The sequence below is a fragment of the Rhinoraja longicauda genome, chromosome 4, assembly GCF_053455715.1.
Source record: "Rhinoraja longicauda isolate Sanriku21f chromosome 4, sRhiLon1.1, whole genome shotgun sequence".
Lineage (NCBI taxonomy): Eukaryota > Metazoa > Chordata > Chondrichthyes > Rajiformes > Arhynchobatidae > Rhinoraja > Rhinoraja longicauda.
In genome coordinates, this window is record NC_135956.1 from 87,450,429 (window position 1) to 87,469,086 (window position 18,658).

General features: G+C 46.4%; 1 protein-coding gene across 4 annotated transcripts in view; it reads right to left on the reverse strand.

Moving 5' to 3' along the window:
- Positions 1–18,658, reverse strand: part of sugct (succinyl-CoA:glutarate-CoA transferase) — a 378,390-nt gene that overhangs the window by 351,888 nt on the left and 7,844 nt on the right. For 3 of the 4 annotated variants that reach the window (XM_078398316.1, XM_078398319.1, XM_078398317.1), the window contains exons 2-4: positions 6,247–6,292; positions 5,688–5,761; positions 871–956 (exon numbers count right to left, since the gene is read on the reverse strand). In XM_078398316.1, the coding sequence (XP_078254442.1) occupies positions 871–956; positions 5,688–5,761; positions 6,247–6,292 (206 nt within the window). The remainder of the gene's footprint in view (positions 1–870; positions 957–5,687; positions 5,762–6,246; positions 6,293–18,658) is intronic. The other variant, XM_078398318.1, reaches the window with a different exon arrangement.

The following is an 18,658-nucleotide window of genomic DNA, read 5'->3' on the forward strand; positions in this document are numbered from 1 at the left end:
AATGACCGTAGCTATTCTATGAATCGGTGTGTAGAGGCGTCCCGGGGAGCCGCAAGCGTGGCGGAAGTGTCCCGGGGAGCCACACACAGGCTCGATCCACCCGCCAATCAACCGCCCAACAAACCGGCCACCGAAGACCGGATCACGCCCCGCCCGGTAGGCCCGACTCGCCCCACGGGCCTTCCAGGGGACCGCGCAGAGGCCAGGCGAATGAGCCTCAGCGGTGGGAGCCGCGGCGGCGGCGATGGGAGACGCAGCAATGGGTGTCTCGCGGTCGATGAGCGTGAGGGGGGGGAGGGGAAGACAATGGAGGACCCGTCGTGCGAGGACCGCCGTGAGGGACGGTGGGAGAAAAAAGGGGGACCCGGTGTGGGGGAGGGGGGGCACTCTAGTTTAGAACCCTCTGCCTAGGGGATAAGCGTGTTTGTTAGTTTGTTTGTTTGTTTGTTCATTTGTTCTGGTGAAGGCGCCGTGCACACGGCAGCCAGACAGCAGTCGCCTGTCTTTTTCTTTTTGTTTTCACTTTTAATTTCAAGTCTTTGTGTACCCCTGTTGTGTGTCGTGACTGTCGGCAGACCAATTTCCCGCTGGGGATGAATAAAGTTTTATCGTATCGTATTGTGGATGGAAATCTAGGTCTCAACGAACATCAACACCCTCCAATCTCTCACCATTTAATGACGTTGATATTATTTTCCACCAGACAGGTTTTCACGTTACATTGCATTGTTAACATTGACACCTAGCCGCGGTATATAACTATATAGATACAAACTTGCAGACTTTTTCATTCCCTTTATACTAAATCCACATTGAACAGGTGAAGAATGCAAGAAACATTAACCATGATTTACATTGTTTCAGCCTCACCTTTTTATTTCGATTTACACTCAAGAAGTAGACACTCTCTGTTCCCATGAACGGTGGGCCCCAGGCTCTTGTTTCATCACCAGATCCTATTAAACGAGGGTAGATATTAGCAATACGAATCGATCACATTAAAGATGATTTTTCCTTTATTTATTTTCTCCCCCCCCCTTAATTTTATGACTTTTCTGGTGTCTAATTTTTGTTTCTTAATATTGTTTTCTCTGTGTGGTGTGGTTTGCAGGATTCGCAGATACTTGTAGAATCTGACAGGGACCTGCGATGAGAAGGCTCCTGGTACCTACCAAGGCAACCTACCAAGACTGACTACATCTCCAGTATCGCCGTCAGGTCCCCTCCTGATGCCTCCTGATGCCTCCGACCCACAAGGCCCTGGCTTGGGCTCCGACCCGCGAGGCTCTGGCCCCGGCTTCTCCGCAGCCATCTGGGAGGCGCCTCGATAAAGGACTCCGGCCGCGTTCACCGTCCACGGCCGCGGCCCGGCGGGAAGCCCACAGGAAACCCGCCCAGAGGAGGACTTGATCGAGAGGATTTGAGTGCAGGAGCAAAGAAGTCCTTCTGCAGTTATATTGGGCCCTGGTGAGACCACGTCTGGAGTATTATAGACAACAGACAATAGGTGCAGGATTAGGCCATTCGGCCCCTCGAGCCACCACTGCCATTCAATATGATCATGGCTGATCATGTGAACAGATATTGTGTGCAGTTTTGGTCTCCTAACTTGAGGAAGGACGTCCTTGCTATTGAGCGTAGGTTCACGAGGTTAATCCCTGGGATGGAGGGACTGTCATATGAGGAAAGATTGGAAAGACTGGGCTTGTATTCACTGGAGTTTAGAAGGATGAGAGGGGATCTTATAGAAACATATTAAATTATAAAAGGACTGGACAAGCTAGATGCAGGAAAAATGTTCCCAATGTTGGGGGAGTCCAGAACCAGGGGCCACAGTCTGAGAATAATGGGGAGGCCATTTAAAACTGAGGTGAGAAGTAACTTTTTCACCCAGAGAGTTGTGAATTTGTGGAATTCTCTGCCACAGAGGGCAGTGGAGGCCAATTCACTGGATGAATTTAAAAGAGAGTTAGATAGAGCTCTAGAGGGCTAGTGGAATCTAGGGATATGGGGAGAAGGCAGGCACAAGTTACTGATTGTGGATGATCAGCCATGATCACAATGAATGGCGGTGCTGGCTCGAAGGGCCAAATGGCCTCCTCCTGCACCTGTTTTCTATGTTTCCAGAAATGCAGAAAGGGCTGAAGATAGACAGAAAACACTGGAGTAACTCGGCGTGACAGGCAGCATCTCTGGATGGAAGGAATGGGTGACGTTTTGGGTCGAGGTCCTTCTTCAGACTGAGAGTCAGGGGAGAGGGAAACAAGAGATATGGAAGGGTAAGGTGTAAAAATCGTGAGATCAAAAGGGACGAAGTTCAAGGAAAATGGATAAATCATTGTTAGCTAGGGGAAGGTGACAACGAGTCATACAATATAAAATTTAATCAGGCGGACAGTCAGACTGGTCGGAGAACTAGGATTGGGTAGGGTTGCAGAGAGAGGGAAAGCAAAGGTTACTTGAAGGTAGAGAAGTTAATCTTCACACCGCTGGGGTTGTAAGCTGCCCAAGCGAAATATGAGATGCGGTTCCTCAAATTGGCTCGAAGGGCCGAATGGCCTACTCCTGCACCTATTGTCTATTGTCTATGTCTATAGAGTATTTATTAAAGGACAAAGAACAGAAGAAAGATTGAAATGATTGCAAAGAAACATTGGAAGACCATCTCTTATCTATCTGTGCACGATACTTATTCCTCCATTCCCTCCCTATCCGGTTCCAGACTCCTGGTGTGGAGTCACAGATAGGAAAAGAATCAGTTTTCAAGAGAAGAATCAAGGTTGAATTATTGGGATTTAGAAATGATAAGGGATGAGATCTCTCATGGATAGCTCTGATATGATTGTGTCATTGTAAATTTCCTCGGTGTGGAACGAATAAAGGAATATATTATTATTTACTTGTATGTTCTTTGCAGGTTCGGCCATGAACCCGTAAAGAGTCGGCTAAAATCCAGGAAAAGCTTCCTCAACGAGGTTGAGCCAAATGCTGGAGCTGATGGTACTAGAGTTGCATTATGGGAAGAGAGACTAGCCAATCTCCCATCAACGACATCCATGTCCACAAGTGCCAAAGAAGAACTTCCTCCTGGGGCCGAATCAAGCTGGGCTGGATGGAAACGCCTCAACAGACTGAGAGCTGGTACTGGTCGTTGTAAAGCCACTCGTAAGAAGTGGGGTTATATAGACACTGAAGACGTCATCTGTGTATGTGGCACTGAACCACAAACTATGGAGCACCTATTGAGATGTCCTCTATTGGAGCACGAGTGCAAAGCCGAGGAGCTCACAGGGAACAATGATATTGCTAAGAGTTGTGTTCAGTTTTGACTGAAACACAATATCTAGCACGTTGTTGACACGATAAGAAGAAGATTTACTTGTAAGAGGCTACACAAAAAAAATCCTTGATTTTGATTAAGGTGAACCTTGTAAATAGGTGCAAAGAGGTCCTTCTGCAGTTGTACAGGGCCCTAGTGAGACCGCACCTGGAGTATTGTGTGCGGTCTCACTAGGGCCCTGTGCAACTGCAGAATAAGCTACGATCTTTCTTCTGTTTTTGGTCTCCAAATTTGAGGAAGGACATTCTTGCTATTGAGGGAGTGCGGCATAGGTTCACTAGGTTAATTCCCGGAATGGCGGGACTGTCATATGTTGAAAGACTGGAGCGACTAGGCATGTATACACTGGAATTTAGAAGGATAAGAGGGGATCATATTAAAACATATCAGATTATTAAGGGATTGGACATGTTAGAGGCAGGAAACATGTTCCCAATGTTGGGGGAGTCCAGAACCAGGGGCCACAGTTTAAGAATAAGGGGTAGGTCATTTAGAACGGAGATGAGGAAAAACTTTTTCAGTCAGAGAGTTGTAAATCTGTGGAATTTTCCGCCTCAGAAGGCAGTGGAGGCCAAAGCTCTTGTATGCTTTCAAGAGAGAGCTAGATAGAGCTATTAAAGATAGCGGAGTCAGGGAGTACGGGGAGAAGGCGGGAACGGGGTACTGATTGTGGATGATCAGCCATGATCACATTGAATGGTGATGCTGGCTCGAAGGGCCAAATGGCCTACTCCTGCACCTATTGCCTATTGTCTATTAATACTTTAGCAGAAATAACGTAAACATGTCCAAACAATTATTAACATAACAAATCAAGAAAGATGAGAGTGTAAAAGATAAAACCTTCCCCCTGCACCTGTGACAGTAAATAGTCTTAAAGAAATGTCAGAGTAGCATTTACTGACAAAACGCTGCTAAACAATTTGCTTTTGAATGTCCTTCAAGTGCAGTATGTGATGTAGCATATGGAAAAGCAGCATCACATTTGGGGAGAGGAATGTCACAAAAGAGCAATGACCAAGTAATCTGATTATATGTGGTAAGTTGTGTAGGAAAATAACTGCAGACGCTGGTACAAATCGAAGGTATCACAAAATACTGGAGTAACTCAGCGGGTCAGGCAGCATCCCAGGAGAGAAGGAACGGGTGATGTTTCAGGTCGAGACCCTTCTTCAGACTAATTGAGAAGTCATTCCTTCAAGTAAAATTCAATTGGAGCAAAGGCATAATCTTCATCCTCCACCACAAACTTTGTCCCTCATCAAAAACTCATCCCTTTGCTCAGCCGCAATCTGACGCTGAATCAGAGTGATCACTCGGTGTCAAAGTGATCACTAGATCACTCTGAAGAAGGATCTCGACCCAAAACATCACCCATTCCTTCTCTCCTGGGATGCTGCCTAACCCGCTGAGTTACTCCAGCATTTTTGTGATAACTTCTGCTTATGTGGTAAAGTTAATTAAAGCTCAACTGTGGACCTGGACTCTTGTGGAATGTCTAGTGATCTTCAAGATAATGCCATTAACATATTTTATGCCTCTTGAGAGGACAATGGAATATCAGTTTGACATCTCATGCCACAGGGGCCCCTCCCAGCATTAACCCAGATCAGATTGTTAAGTTTTCTGAAGTAGAAACGTTTTGAGTAATCAGCTACTGCATTACCACTGAGCCAAGGCTAAAGGGTCTGGCCCACTTAGGCGATTTTAAGGCGACCGCCGGCGACTAGGCTGTCACCGAACGTTTGCCGGGGTGTCGCGGGCATGATCGTGAGGAGTCTTCAATGAATCGTAGCGGATCTCGGCGTGTTGCGGAAAAACTTTCCAGATAGAAATTTCTGGGCGACAGCTGGCTTGTTGCCAGGTATCGTAGCTTATTGCGGGCGCTGTCGCACGCTGTCCCCAGGTTTGCTAGGTTGTTGCAGATGCATTTAGAAGCACGTAATATTAAAATTAAAAAAGGCATCTGAAGATACCAGAAGATAGTTTTGTTTAACCAATTTATTTACCGTCAGGACATTTGACAGGTAGATTGGAGGCGACAGTTTGACGGTCAGGTAAGCGTGGGAATTTCGCAATGTTTCCGAAGACGGTGTAATCTCTTAGCCAGGTGCCTGACTCGGCATTGTCGTGGTCATTGTCGTAGGGTTAAAGAAAATTTTGGCGATCTGCTACGACTTTGACAGTCGCCGGCAGTTGCCTTAAAAATCGCGTAACTGGGGCAGGCCCTTAATGGAAAACCTAAAACCTATCAAACATACCAACATTGACTATACATTCCACAGATGCTTCATAGTAGAGACTGATTTTAACAATATTTTTTATTCAAATTCAATAAGTCTGTTACCTGGTCTTTCTACTTTGATGATTTCTGCACCCAGATCTCCCAAGATCATTGTAGCAAATGGTCCTGCTAACACTCTGGAATGGGCAATGGGAACAGATGATTACATTCTCATTGCGACATTTTCATCCAAGTAACAGATTTTAGTTGTGTTAATGAACATAGAAACATAGAAAATAGGTGCAGGAGGTGGCCATTTGGCCCTTCGAGCCAGCACCACCATTCATTGTGATCGTGGCTGATCATCCACAATCAGTAACCCTTGCCTGCCTTCTCCCCATATCCCTTGATTCCACTAGCCCCTAGAGCTCTATCTAACTCTCTCTTAAATCCATTCAGTGATTTGGCCTCCACTGCTCTCTGTGGCAGAAATTCCACAAATTCACAACTCTCTGGGTGAAAAAGTTCCTTCTCACCTCAGTTTTAAACGGCCTCCCCTCTATTCTAAGACTGTGGCCCCTGGTTCTGGACACGCCCAACATTGGGAACATTTTTCCTGCATCTAGCTTGTCCAGTCCTTTTATAATTTTATATAACATTTGATAATTTTACATGAATTTACCTTGTGAGATCTAGTACTTTTATTCCTTCCAATGGTTTCACGTTTCCTATAAACCAAACACACACTTTTAGCGGTCTTATCGAGTCACACAATCAACTTCAAGACACACGAAAGATTTTACACATGCATCATAACATTGCCTTCACAAAGGGTCACACTGTAAATTATAGACAACCCACTCTGACTGGTCTACAAATTTGAGACAAAGGAGGATTGTGGTAGCATAATCTCACTTTATCATCAATTGCACTGTTATATCCTTCTTATAACTTATCTTACATTCAGCATTTACCACTGTGTACCTTTTTAAACCTCGGGACAAAATCGCCTGTGTGACAGCTCTGCTTTGAACCTCCATCATGAATGAGAAATTTGCACAGGGTTTTAGTATTTGCAAGTTTAGCACGTTTAAACTATCCCCTCACCATACTCGTGATCGTGACTTCCTTTCATGAAACATGGGGCCTCTGCACCACAATGCAAACTTCAGGTTACTTAATAGGAGTGTTATCAAAATACTGACAGAATTTGACACTGCTCCACAGAAAGGGATATCAGGGCAGATCACCAAATATTTGGTCAACTGCATAGATAACTTGCCTCGTGTAAAGTTAACCGGGGTTGGCAGCCAGATTAGTTTAGTGTGAGAATCCGAGCTTGAGAACAAGCCAGCTGAAAGCAAAGCTGTCAGATATTCAAGTCAGAAGTGTGCAAAGTAGATATATGGTAAGATTAGGATTTTTGTGAGGCGATGGGAATGTGGGAAAAGAGATTATTGTCATTGAAAACTAATGGCAAAGAAGGTGGGCAATTGCCCACTTGTATTTGTGGTGGCTGAGAGAGTTTTGCCAAATGCTTGCTGGTTAGGGAATTTAATTTAGTTTAGTTTGGTTTAGTTTAGAGATACAGCACAGAAACAGGCCCTTCGGCCCACCGAGTCTGCGCTGACCAGCGATCCCCGCGTGTTAACACTATCCTACACACACCACGGACAATTTACACATACATAGTAATATAGAAAATGGGTGCAGGAGGGGAAATGGGTGGGAGTCCAAATGGGACACAGGGAAGGGAAGGTGGGGGGAAAAAGAGGGGGTGTGGGGGAATTAGTGAGAGGTTATCTAAAATTAGAGAATTCAACGGTCCACTTGGGTTGTAAGCGACCCAAGTAGAAAGCTTACTGCTTTAAGAAAATAACTGCAGATGCTGGTACAAATCGAAGGTATTTATTCACAAAATGCTGGAGTAACTCAGCAGGTCAGGCAGCATCTACTGTTTTGGTAGTTTACAACCCAGTGGTATAAACATTGAAGTCTCCAATTTTAGGTAACCTCTCACTAATTCCTCCCACACACCCAAACGCCCCCTTTCCCCACCCCCACTCTCTTTTCCACACACAGCCCCCCCACCCTCCCGCCAACCCCATTCCCTCCCCTGAACTCCCCATCCTGGATTCCCACCCATTTCTCCCCTACACCCACCACTCCAACCTCCTTGCCAATTTCCTCCCTCTGAGTTTACAACCTGCTGCTCCAGCATGACATTTGTTCCATAGAAATATAGAAAATAGGTGCAGGAGGAGGCCATTCGGCCGTTCGAGCCAGCACCGCCATTCATTGTGATAGTGGCTGATCATCCACAATCAATAACCCGTGCCTGCCTTCTCCCCATATCTCTTGGTTCCACTAGCCCCCAGAGCTCTATCTAACTCTCTCTTAAATCCATCCAGTGATTTGGCCTCCACTGCCCTCTGTGGCAGAGAATTCCACAAATTCACAACTCTCTGGGTGAAAAAGTTCCTTCTCACCTCAGTTTTAAATGGCCTCCCCTTTATTCTAACACTGTGGCCCCTGGTTCTGGACTCCCCCAACATTGAGAACATTTTTCCTGCATCCAGCTTGTCCAGTCCTTTAATAATTTTAAACGTCTCTATAAGATCCCCTCATCCTTCTAAACTCCAGTGAATACAAGCCTAGTCTTTTCAATCTTTCCTCATATGACAGTCCCGCCATCCCATTCCAAACATCGGCCTATCAAAAACCTCCCCCTCGCCGATGTCAACCTATTATCTGCCACACTTTGTCCGGCCTCTCTCCTCTTCCATCATCCCCCCCCCCCCCCCCCCACAATCAGTATGAACAAGGGCCTCGAGCCGAAACGTCAGGGAAACTGCCTGACCCGCTGAATCACCAGTACTTTATGCCCTCGGATGCTAATGCACAACTTGCTTCCTATAGATCTATAGATTCCTCTGGCAGCTCCTTACAGCTCCTCTGGCAACCCTCTGGGTGAAGAAGTTGCCCTCTTTTCACCTTGAGCCCATGCCCTCTAGTTTTCTAATGTTTTACGCTGAGAAAATGACTGTGAGCGTTAATTTTATGCACAGGATAGCAAAGGGTGTTTACAGATGCTCCTCAAGTTGCGACGCTTCGAGTTACGATATTTCGACTTGAAGCTAGGCGGCAGCAGCGAGCCGCAGCTCGCTTCCGGCCACATGATCAGTTGTATTAAATGCATTTTGCGACTTAAGATATTTCCGGTTTACGATGGGTTTATCGGAGCGTAACCCCATTGTAAGTCGAAAACTACGGCAAGGGTACAGGCTCTGCAGTTATTATAATCAAATGTCCTAATTGAATGTCATAAATCACATGTTTCCAAATACACAGGACAGGATGTTAGAAATCCAAAGTGCCAAATGTCAACATGGTGATGGGAGGCTTATGCACTCACCTATGCTCCTCCGATGTTGAGAAAGGCTGGGCAGACACGTCATTGGGGTTATCAAGTGGGTACCTACTTTCATCGACTTTTCTCTGATTGGGCCCACGACGTCTCCAGTAGGCTCAACAGTGCATTCTGGTTTCCCAAAACCACCCCCCTCTGCATCTGCCTAGCCGGTTTATTTGGGAGACCAGATGGGGTCTTTCCTCTTCAGCCAGAGCCACTGGCTACTCCGCTCTGCCACCCGTGATGTTTCCTTGATAGCCTGGCGTAGAGCTTGTCCGCTGATCCCCAGGTCCTTCATCAGTCTTACGGTAGATGTTGCCACAAATCCTCGACATCCAACTTCTACCGGGCAGATCTTTGCACTCCAGCCCCGCTGCTCTGCCTCCGCTGCAAGCTCTGTATATCGCAGATTCTTTCTTTCAAAGGCTTCCTGCACAGCATCCTCCCAAGGGACTGTGAGCTCTGAAGGGGCTGCTCCTCAAGTTCTGGCTCCATTTTAGTCCTATGCTTTTAATTTTTGGGCACCCGGTACAGAGGGGGGAGAGTCGGGAGGGAGGAGGGGGTCTCCCTGTCGGTCTGCTCCTGGGCCTGGCCAAGATGGCCATCCGCGGGTCCAGGCAGCGGGCAGTCGACGGCCTCACAGAGGTCGGCTGCCTACCCCTGTCCCAGGCTTACATCCGTGCCCGCGTGTCCCTGGAGAGGGAACACGCGGTGTCCACGGGGACTCTGGGGGCCTTCCGTGAACGCTGGTCGCCGCGGGGGTCGAATGTGTTGTTGACAGAGATGGCAGGATTTTAATGTGATAATTGTTTATTTTGTAAACTGCCGATACAGGCGGCTTTTGTTTGATCACATTTTGCTTAGTATGTTTGTATGGTTTTATTTGGAATAAAACTTTTATATTTTAAAAAAAAGGGACTGTGAGCTCCACAAAATACACCATGCGCTGAGTGTTCGACCAGAGGACAAGATCAGGCCTCAGGTTGGTGATGGCTATCTCTGATGGAACTGTAAGCCGTTGGTCCACATCCACCAGCATCTGCCAATCCCGGGCTGCCTCCAGCTGTCCAAACCTGGTCCTTGGTGCAATTTTCCGTTGCTTTTGTTCCCCCTCCCGAACAAAGGCAATTGGCATAACTGGGTCGGTTGTTCTGGGCGGCAGGGAATTGTTGGTTGTTCTCCTGCTTTCCAGAGTCGCTGCCAGGCATTTGAGCACTTGATTATGTCTCAAGGTGTACCGTCCTTGGGAGAGGCTTACTTTACACCCAGTGAGGATGTGCTTAAGGGTGGCTGGTGTTGAACGCAGGGGGCATGATGGATCTTCGCCCAGCCATTGGTTGAGATTGTTTGGGCTAGGAAGAACATCATAGGTTGCCCGAATGAGGAAACTTATCCTGCTCGTCTCCATCTCCCACATGTCCTTCCAGCTGATCTTCCGCTTTTCCACACTCTCCCATCTCATCCACTGGCCCTGTTTAGCTTGCGACACAGCCTTGGCGCACCTACTCGACTCCTCCTGTCGGCGGACTTCGGCCGCGACCAACTTCCGGCGCTCCAGTGAGGATGTCTTGTTCCAGCAAGGTCGCTTTCCGCCAAGCCCCAAGCCACTTCTTCCGTGTTGGACTTGCCCAATCATGTCGCCTTGGTGGAGAGCAGATTTTGCCTGCTGTGTCGCATTCGTAGCCGTCCACTTCCTTCCTGTTGCCAGGGTTGGGGCAGCAGCTCGGATGACGGTGTCCTTCGATTCTGCCAGGGTCATCTCTAGTCTGACTTTAGTGCACTTGAACTCCTCTGTGAGGCTAGAGAGAGGCAGCTGAAGTACCCCCTGACCGTACAGGCCTACGCTGCTCAGGCATCGAGGAATACCTAACCACTTTCTCACAAAAGAGCTGATTGTTCTTTCCATCTTCTCGACTCTTGTGAGGGTGATGTCATACATGGTTAGTGGCCACATAAGGCGAGATAATAACCCAAACTGCAGGCACCAGATTTTCAGCTTTCCAACATGGATCGGTCGATGTTCGCCAGACCTTTGATGATTTCTTGCCTAAGCTCGTTTGCCTGATGAGTGTCCTTCAGTTTAGAGTCATACCATCTTCCCAGACTTTTAATTGGCTTCTCTGACTCAGTTGGGATCACAGTTCTTGATCAAAGAAAAACATTTGATCTGTCAGTTTGCCTTTGATTATAGAAATGCTTCTTGATTTGGATGGCTTAAATTTCATTCTAATAATAATTGTCATGACCAAATGACCAAAGTTGTTTTTTCAATACCAGCACAGGGTAAATTCCGTTGGCATCATATATATTTTACCACTTGTGATTGATTATTGATTGTTCATGTGGTAAAAACAGCTTTGTTAGATCAACAAAACATTTTTTTAAAAGCTGGAAACACTCAGCAGGTCAGGCAGTGTGGATGATCAGTCATGATCACATTGAATGGCGGTGCTGGCTCGAAGGGCCAAATAGCCTACTCCTGCACCTATTGTCTATTGTCTATTATCTGTGAAAAGAGAAACGGATGTTTTTTTGTTTCAAAAATCAACTTTATTCATAATAAAACATATTTGCAAATCAAGAACTGTGCAACATTTCTTCATGTCTATACATTCAATAGCGTTATACTCAGTCGTGTTTGCACCTATCTTTAAAGAAACAACTTTGACACTCATGTGCCCCCCTGTGGGGTGATATCCCTTCCTATGTTTGGGGGGTGTTCCCACTGAACTCTGCCCTTCAATGTTCAATCGTGAAAGGATGACTTGGATGAAGGGATTAAAAGTACCATTAGCAAATTTGCCGATGATACAAAGCTGGGTGGTAGTGTGAGCTGTGAGAAAGATGCTATGAGGCTGCAGGGTGACTTGGACAGGTTGTGTGAGTGGACGGATGCATGGCAGATGCAGTTTAATGTGGATCAGTGTGAGGTTATCCACTTTGGTGGTAAGAATAAGAAGGCAGATTATTATCTGAATGGTGTCAAGTTAGGAAAAGGGGACGTACAACGAGATCTGGGTGTCCTAGTGCATCAGTCACTGAAAGGAAGCATGCAGATACAGCAGGCAGTGAAGAAAGCCAATGGAATGTTGGCCTTCATAACAAGAGGAGTTGAGTAAAGGAGCAAAGAGGTCCTTCTGCAGTTGTGCAGGGCCCTGGAGTGCTGTGTGCAGTTTTGGTCTCCAAATTTGAGGAAGGATATTCTTGTTATTGAGGGGTTGCAGCGTAGGTTTACTAGGTTAATTCCCGAAATGGCGGGACTGTCATATGTTGAAAGACTGGAGCGGCTAGGCTTGTATACACTGGAATTTAGAAGGATGAGAGGGGATCTTATCGAAACATAAGATTATTAAGGGGTTGGACACGTTAGAGGCAGGAAACATGTTCCCAATGTTGGGAGAGTCCAGAACCAGCGGCCATAGTTTATGAATAAATGGTAGGCCATTTAGAACGGAGATTAGGAAAAACCTTTTCATTCAGAGAGTTGTAAATCTGTGGAATTCACTGCCTCAGAAGGCAGTGGAGGCCAATTCTCTGAATGCACACAAGAGAGAGCTTGATAGAGCTCTTAAGGATAGCGGAGTCAGGGGGTATGGGGAGAAGGCAGGAACGGGGTACTGATTGAGAATGACCAGCCATGATCACATTGAATGGTGGTGCTGGCTCGAAGGGCCGAATGGCCTCCTCCTGCACCTATTGTCTATTGTCTATTAACCCTAAGCTGTGGTCCTTGCCCACGAAGCCTTGGCGGTTAGTTGCACCAACGCATCCCTCAGCATGTACTCCTGCAGTCTGCAACGGGCCAGTCGGCAACATTGCCTGATGGACATCTGGCCCTGTCAGGATACCAACATGTTTCGGGCAGACCCCAAGGGAGTCTTTCACCAAGCTGATTGTCCTCCAGCAACGAGTCCCTCAGAGGCCTCTGTAATGGAGCTGTTTGGGCATCAACTATGATAAAGGCCCTTTCGTTCTTCTCCAGACCCTCTTCACAAACCCGCACTCTGCGAAGAAGTGGGCAACCGTCTCCTTTTCATAGACGCCACCCTGAGGGCAATGTGCATCGGTGGTAAGACTCCGATGGGTACAGGACGGATCTTGTCTGGGATGGCCCCTCTCACCTCCAGCCAAATGAGATATTGCTGGGTTTTTGGCAAAGATACTAGAGGACCACAACAGACCACTCGACCCTAAAAACCGTAGTACGTCACGGCGCCATTTTAGTAGGCAGAAACTTGCAGAAACATTTAAAAAGAAAAATAACAAAAATCTCTGAATTGATAGATGAGATATTTTCTGCGTTTTAATGGTATCATCACACATACTGTTCCCCCAAAACACTGATTACACTGCGAGAGGCATAACGAACGGCTGGTTTTGCTTCCTAAAATGGCGGCAGCTATGCTCCTTTGAGTACTACACTTCAGTAGAGGCGATTTCAACGGAGTGGTCCATCTTGTTCCTCTAGTATCTTTGGTTTTTGGTGAGTTCTGGCGATGCATTTCCTCCAGGCAAACTGGACAGCCTGCCGAGCAAACCACCTGCAGGAACCATCGAGTCCTTATCCTGTGGTGCCTGCAGGATGTTCCGGGGCTGACCACTTCCCAATGGACTTGTGGTCAAAGATGTTGGTCTGGAAGAGCTTTTCCACAAAGGCCAGTGGTACAGTAATGTCCAGCTGACTGGCACGTTGCGTGGCATCAGTGTTGGGGCCCATCCTTCACGGGTTACACTAGACAATAGGTGCAGGAGTAGGCCATTCGGCCCTTCGAGCCAGCACTGCGTTACAGGTAGAATCTCAGCAGGTGATGATGACACTTGGTACCCAAGGTGCTCCAGCTGTCTGCAGCTACACACAAAGATGGCCATCAGGATGAGGATGATGGGGTTTTTGCCCCTGTTTTCAGTGGACTTGTGCATTGAGACCCCGTTGGATCCGCTCCATTTTTGATCAGATGGGAGACCCTTCAGCAGAGTCAGGAAAGGGGTCTGATGCAGCATCTGTCTTGAAAGATTAACTCTATGTCTCCCTTTTCACATATGCTACCTGTCATGGCATTTGCTGCTTTTATTTCACATTTGTAACATCTTACAGATTTTTTTCATTTTTTAAATAACCAAATTGGAAAATTTTCCAGCCATATTAATAAAATGTGGTTATCACCACCAGCATCCATATTAACAAACAATACAATACAATACAATACAATACAATATATCTTTATTGTCATTGTACCCAGGGGTACAACGAGATTGGGAATGCGCCTCCCATACGATGCACTAATTTAGGTAATTTAGACAGCAGCAACCCAACGAAACGAACAGTTGTAACAGTTTTGGACAGGGTAAAGTGCAAGTTGATCTATGCGTTGTGGCCATCCGGCTCAGCAGGACCGGTTCATAGCAGCTATGGCCCTGGGGATGAAGCTGTTCCTGAGTCTGGAGGTGCGGGCATAGAAGGCCTTGTATCGTCTGCCCGATGGAAGGAGTTCGAACAGACTGTTGCAGGGGTGTGAAGAGTCTTTGTGGATGCTGGTGGCTTTTCTGAGGCATCGTGTGTTGTAGATGCCCTCCAAGTCTGGTAGCTGTGTTCCGATGGCCCTCTGAGCTCTATGGACTACCCGCTGTAGAGCTTTCCTTTCTGCCTCCGTGCAGCTGAGGTACCACACAGGGATTCCATGCGTTAGGATGCTCTCTATGGTGCAGCGGTAGAAGGTCTTCAGCAGCTGTTGGGGTAGACCAGACTTTTTCAGTGTTCTTAAGTAGAACAGTCTTTGTTGTGCCTAAGGTAGCAATAGAGTTTCATAGAAACATAGGAAATAGATGCAGGAGGAGGCCATTTGGCCCTTCGAGCCAGCTCCGCCATTCATTGTGATCATGGCTGATCATCCACAATCAGTAACCTGTGCCCAACTTCTCCCCATATCCCTTGATTCCACTAGCCCCCAGAGCTCTATCTAACTCTCTCTTAAGTTCATCCAGTGAGTTGGCCTCCACTGCCCTCTGTGGCAGAGAATTCCACAAATTCTCTGCCACAGATTCTCTGCACAGTTGCTGCACCTTACAGCGCCAGAGACCCGGGCTTGATCCTAACTAAGGGCGCTGCCGGTACAGAGTTTGTACATTCTCCCCGTGACCTGTGTGGGTTTTCTCCGGGAGCTCCGGTTTCCTCCCACACTCCAAAGATGTGCAGGTTTGTAGGCTAACTGGCTTCGGTTTGTAGGATCATTGGCTTTGGTAAAATTATAAATTGTCCCTCGTGAGTGTAGAATAGTGTTAACGTACGGGGATCGCTGGGGTTGGCGTGGACTTGGTGGGCCGAAGTATCAACGAAACTAAACTAAACATAACAATTGGTGTTGATTGGGAAAGAAAGGAGACAGTAAAAGAAAAGGGGAAAAAATTGTTTGCAGTCTATTCCACCATCCAATGACCTAGTTCACCAGACTTAGATGTGGCCTCTCGATCAGTCTTTGGCTGTGTGTGCGTGGATTCTGGCATCCTGAGAAGCCACTTCCTGAAGGTCTGAGACATTTTTTTATAGCAGTCAGACACTTCACTGATTACAGAAAACCAAAGTCAGCTTCTACATAAACATTTATAAATCATAAACTACGGAGGGTTAAAGCCAGTTCAGTCTCGGGACCAAAAGACTACAAATTACATTGATGCGTTTAGTTATCTTTTTCCTTTGAGTTTTGCTGGCTGTCAGCATTTCCATGTAGCTTTTTTGCTCCGGTATAACTTTGTTAATCTCAGCAAAGACTTGTGGTGTTGGGGTTGAAGTTAGTGGATGGACACAAAATGCTGGAGTAACTCAGCAGGCCAGGCAGCATCTCGGGAGAGAAGGAATGGGTAACGTGTCGGGTTGAGACTCTTCTTCAGACTGAGAGTAGTAAGGGGTGAGGGAGACACAGAGATATGGAAGGGTTAGGCGTGAAAACGAGAGATCAAAGGGGACAAAGCTCAAGGAAAATGTTAGTGGATTCAAGCCAACAGCCAACTCTCAGATTTTGTAGACAGACACAAAAAGCTGGAGTAACTCAGCAGGTCAGACAGCATCTCTGGAGAAAAGGAATAGGTGACGTTTCAGGTCGAGACCCTTCAGATTTTGCAAACTTGCATTGCAGTGTAGTATTGCAGTACTGGGTCTTTTGGATGAGATGGGGTCTATACAATTGCATCTTACTATTGGAAGAAGAATAGACTATATTTCAAAAGTTATTCATTGGATTTGAAAGACTTTGGGAGATTGCAAAATAGCTGTATAAATCATGCTGCTATAATATGTGGTTCGGAAACTTGTGGTTCGGAGCACACTAGGAGTAAACCCGTTTTCTGCAGTTTTGAGAGAATACAGCATAAATTAAATGCAGGGTTTTGAATGAGATGTTTAACCGAGATTCCATTTCCATTTTGGGCAGTGTAAACTAACTGGAAATTGACAATAAAGTTGACTTTGACTTTGACTTGGGAAGTGATAATGGGGAATAAAGAAATGGCATTGGAGTTGAATAACATTTTTGCATCAGTCTTCACAGCAATGTGCTTGAAATTCAAGAGTCAGGGGGTGGTAGTTGGTGGAGTGGCTAACACTAGGGAGAAGGTTCTTGGGAAGCTGAAAGGGCTGAAGGTGGATAAGTCACCTGGACCGGATGGACTTCCTCCTAAGGTTCTGAAAGAGATGGCTTTAGAGATTATCGAGGCATTAATAGTGATATTTCAGGAATCACTAGAGTCAGGGGTGATTCCAGGTGATTGGAAAATTGCCAATATTACCCCGGGAGCAAGGCAGAATAGTGGGAACTATAGGCCGGTTAGTCTGACTTCAGTGGTTGGTAAGTTATTACAGTTCATGATAAAGGATGAGGTTACAGAATATTTTAGTCAGAGGGTGGTGAATCTGTGGAATTCTTTGCCAAGAAGGCTGTCGAGGCCAAGTCAATTAATATTTTTAAAGGCAGAGAAACATAGATTCTTGATTAGTACGGGCGTCAGGGGTTATGGGGAGAAGGCAGGAGAATGGGGTTAGGAGGGAGATAGATCAGCCATGATTGAATGGCGGAGTAGACTTGATCAGCCGAATGGCCTAATTCTGCTCCTATCACTTATGACCTTATGGGGAGAAAAATAAATTCTGATGGGGAGAAAAATACTGATGGGGAGAAAAATAAATTAATCTCACTGTTTGAGGAACTGCAGAAATTTTCTCTTAAGTCCTCGCCAAGGCAGCGCTTCACATTAAGTATGAAATAAACTGTTTAACCTTTGTGCTTTTTGTGTGAATAGAGTGTGAAAATCATCTACACCTCCATTTGCCTCCAAAGCAGTTTTGAAAACACTGGTGTCAATTAGATAATTGGGCACGTTCTATAAAATCAGAGTAATTTTGCCACAGAAGCCCATTGACAATACATTGCAGAATCCCATCTATTCCATCTCCCTACTTTCTTTGTGTAGTCCTGATAGTCCTCATCCAGACCTTTTTTGGGACAAGGATAGCCAAAAATTCAACTCAAAACAGTGAAGCAGCACCCGGGGAAAGGGAAATTGAACGCTTTGAGTCAGGGAACCTTCCTCATAACTGGGAGAAAAGTGGATGGTTGTCAGTTTTCAAAGCAGAGCCGTTTGGCGGAGGGGGGTGGGGGGGGGGGAGCAAGGTGTGAGACATATGGAGGTAAGTGAAGACAGATAAGCCAAAGTACTGCTGATTTCACATTTCACTCATCTTCTCTCCTCATCTTACAGTTTTTCATCTTTTCATCTCTCCGCCTATGTGCCATTCAAAACTCCCCTCATCTATAAGCTAGACACAAAAAGCTGGAGTAACTCAGCGGGTCAAACAGCATCTCGAGAGAAGGAATAGGTGACGTTTCGGGTCGAGACTCTTCCTCAGACTGAGAAAGGGTCTCAAACTGAAAGGTCACATGTTCCTTCTCTCCAGAGATGCTGTCTGACCCGCTGAGTTAGTCCAGCCTTTTGTGTCTATCTTCAGTTTAAAGCAGCATCTGCAGTTCCTTCCTACACAACCCCTCATCTATAATCTACATATCATCTATAATCTACATATCACGTAAAAGGCTTTGTTCTGCCCCTTCTCTGTCCCTTGCTGTCTCCCCCCTACCACAACTAGTCTGAAGAAGGGTCCGGACCTGCGCAATGTCATCTATCATGCCTTCCAGAGATGCTGCTTGACCTGCTGAGCTACTCCAGCACTGTTTTGTTTGCAGCATAAATACTGATCATTCCGGAAGCGTTTTAAAGAAACAGTGTGAGAAAGCGCGTTAATGCAAAATGACGGTAAAGTAGTTTACCTGATGTTGGAAAATTCACTATTAATTTTTGTGGATAGGTATCTAAAGGCAGACAGACACAAAACGCTGGAGTAACTCAGTGGGACAGGCAGCATCTCTGGATAGGAGAAGGGTCTCGACCCGAAGAGTCACCCATTCCTTCTATCCAGAGATGCTGCCTCTACAGGACCTCCCATATTGAGGCAACGACCAAGAAAGCACACCAGCGCCTCTGCTTCCTCAGAAGGCTTAGGAAGTTTGGCATGTCCCCAACAACCCTCACCGATGTGCCGTAGAAAGCATTTTGTCGGGACGCATCACGGCTTGGTTTGGGAACAGCTACATCCAAGACTACAACGAATTGCAGCGAATTGTGGACGCAGCCCAGA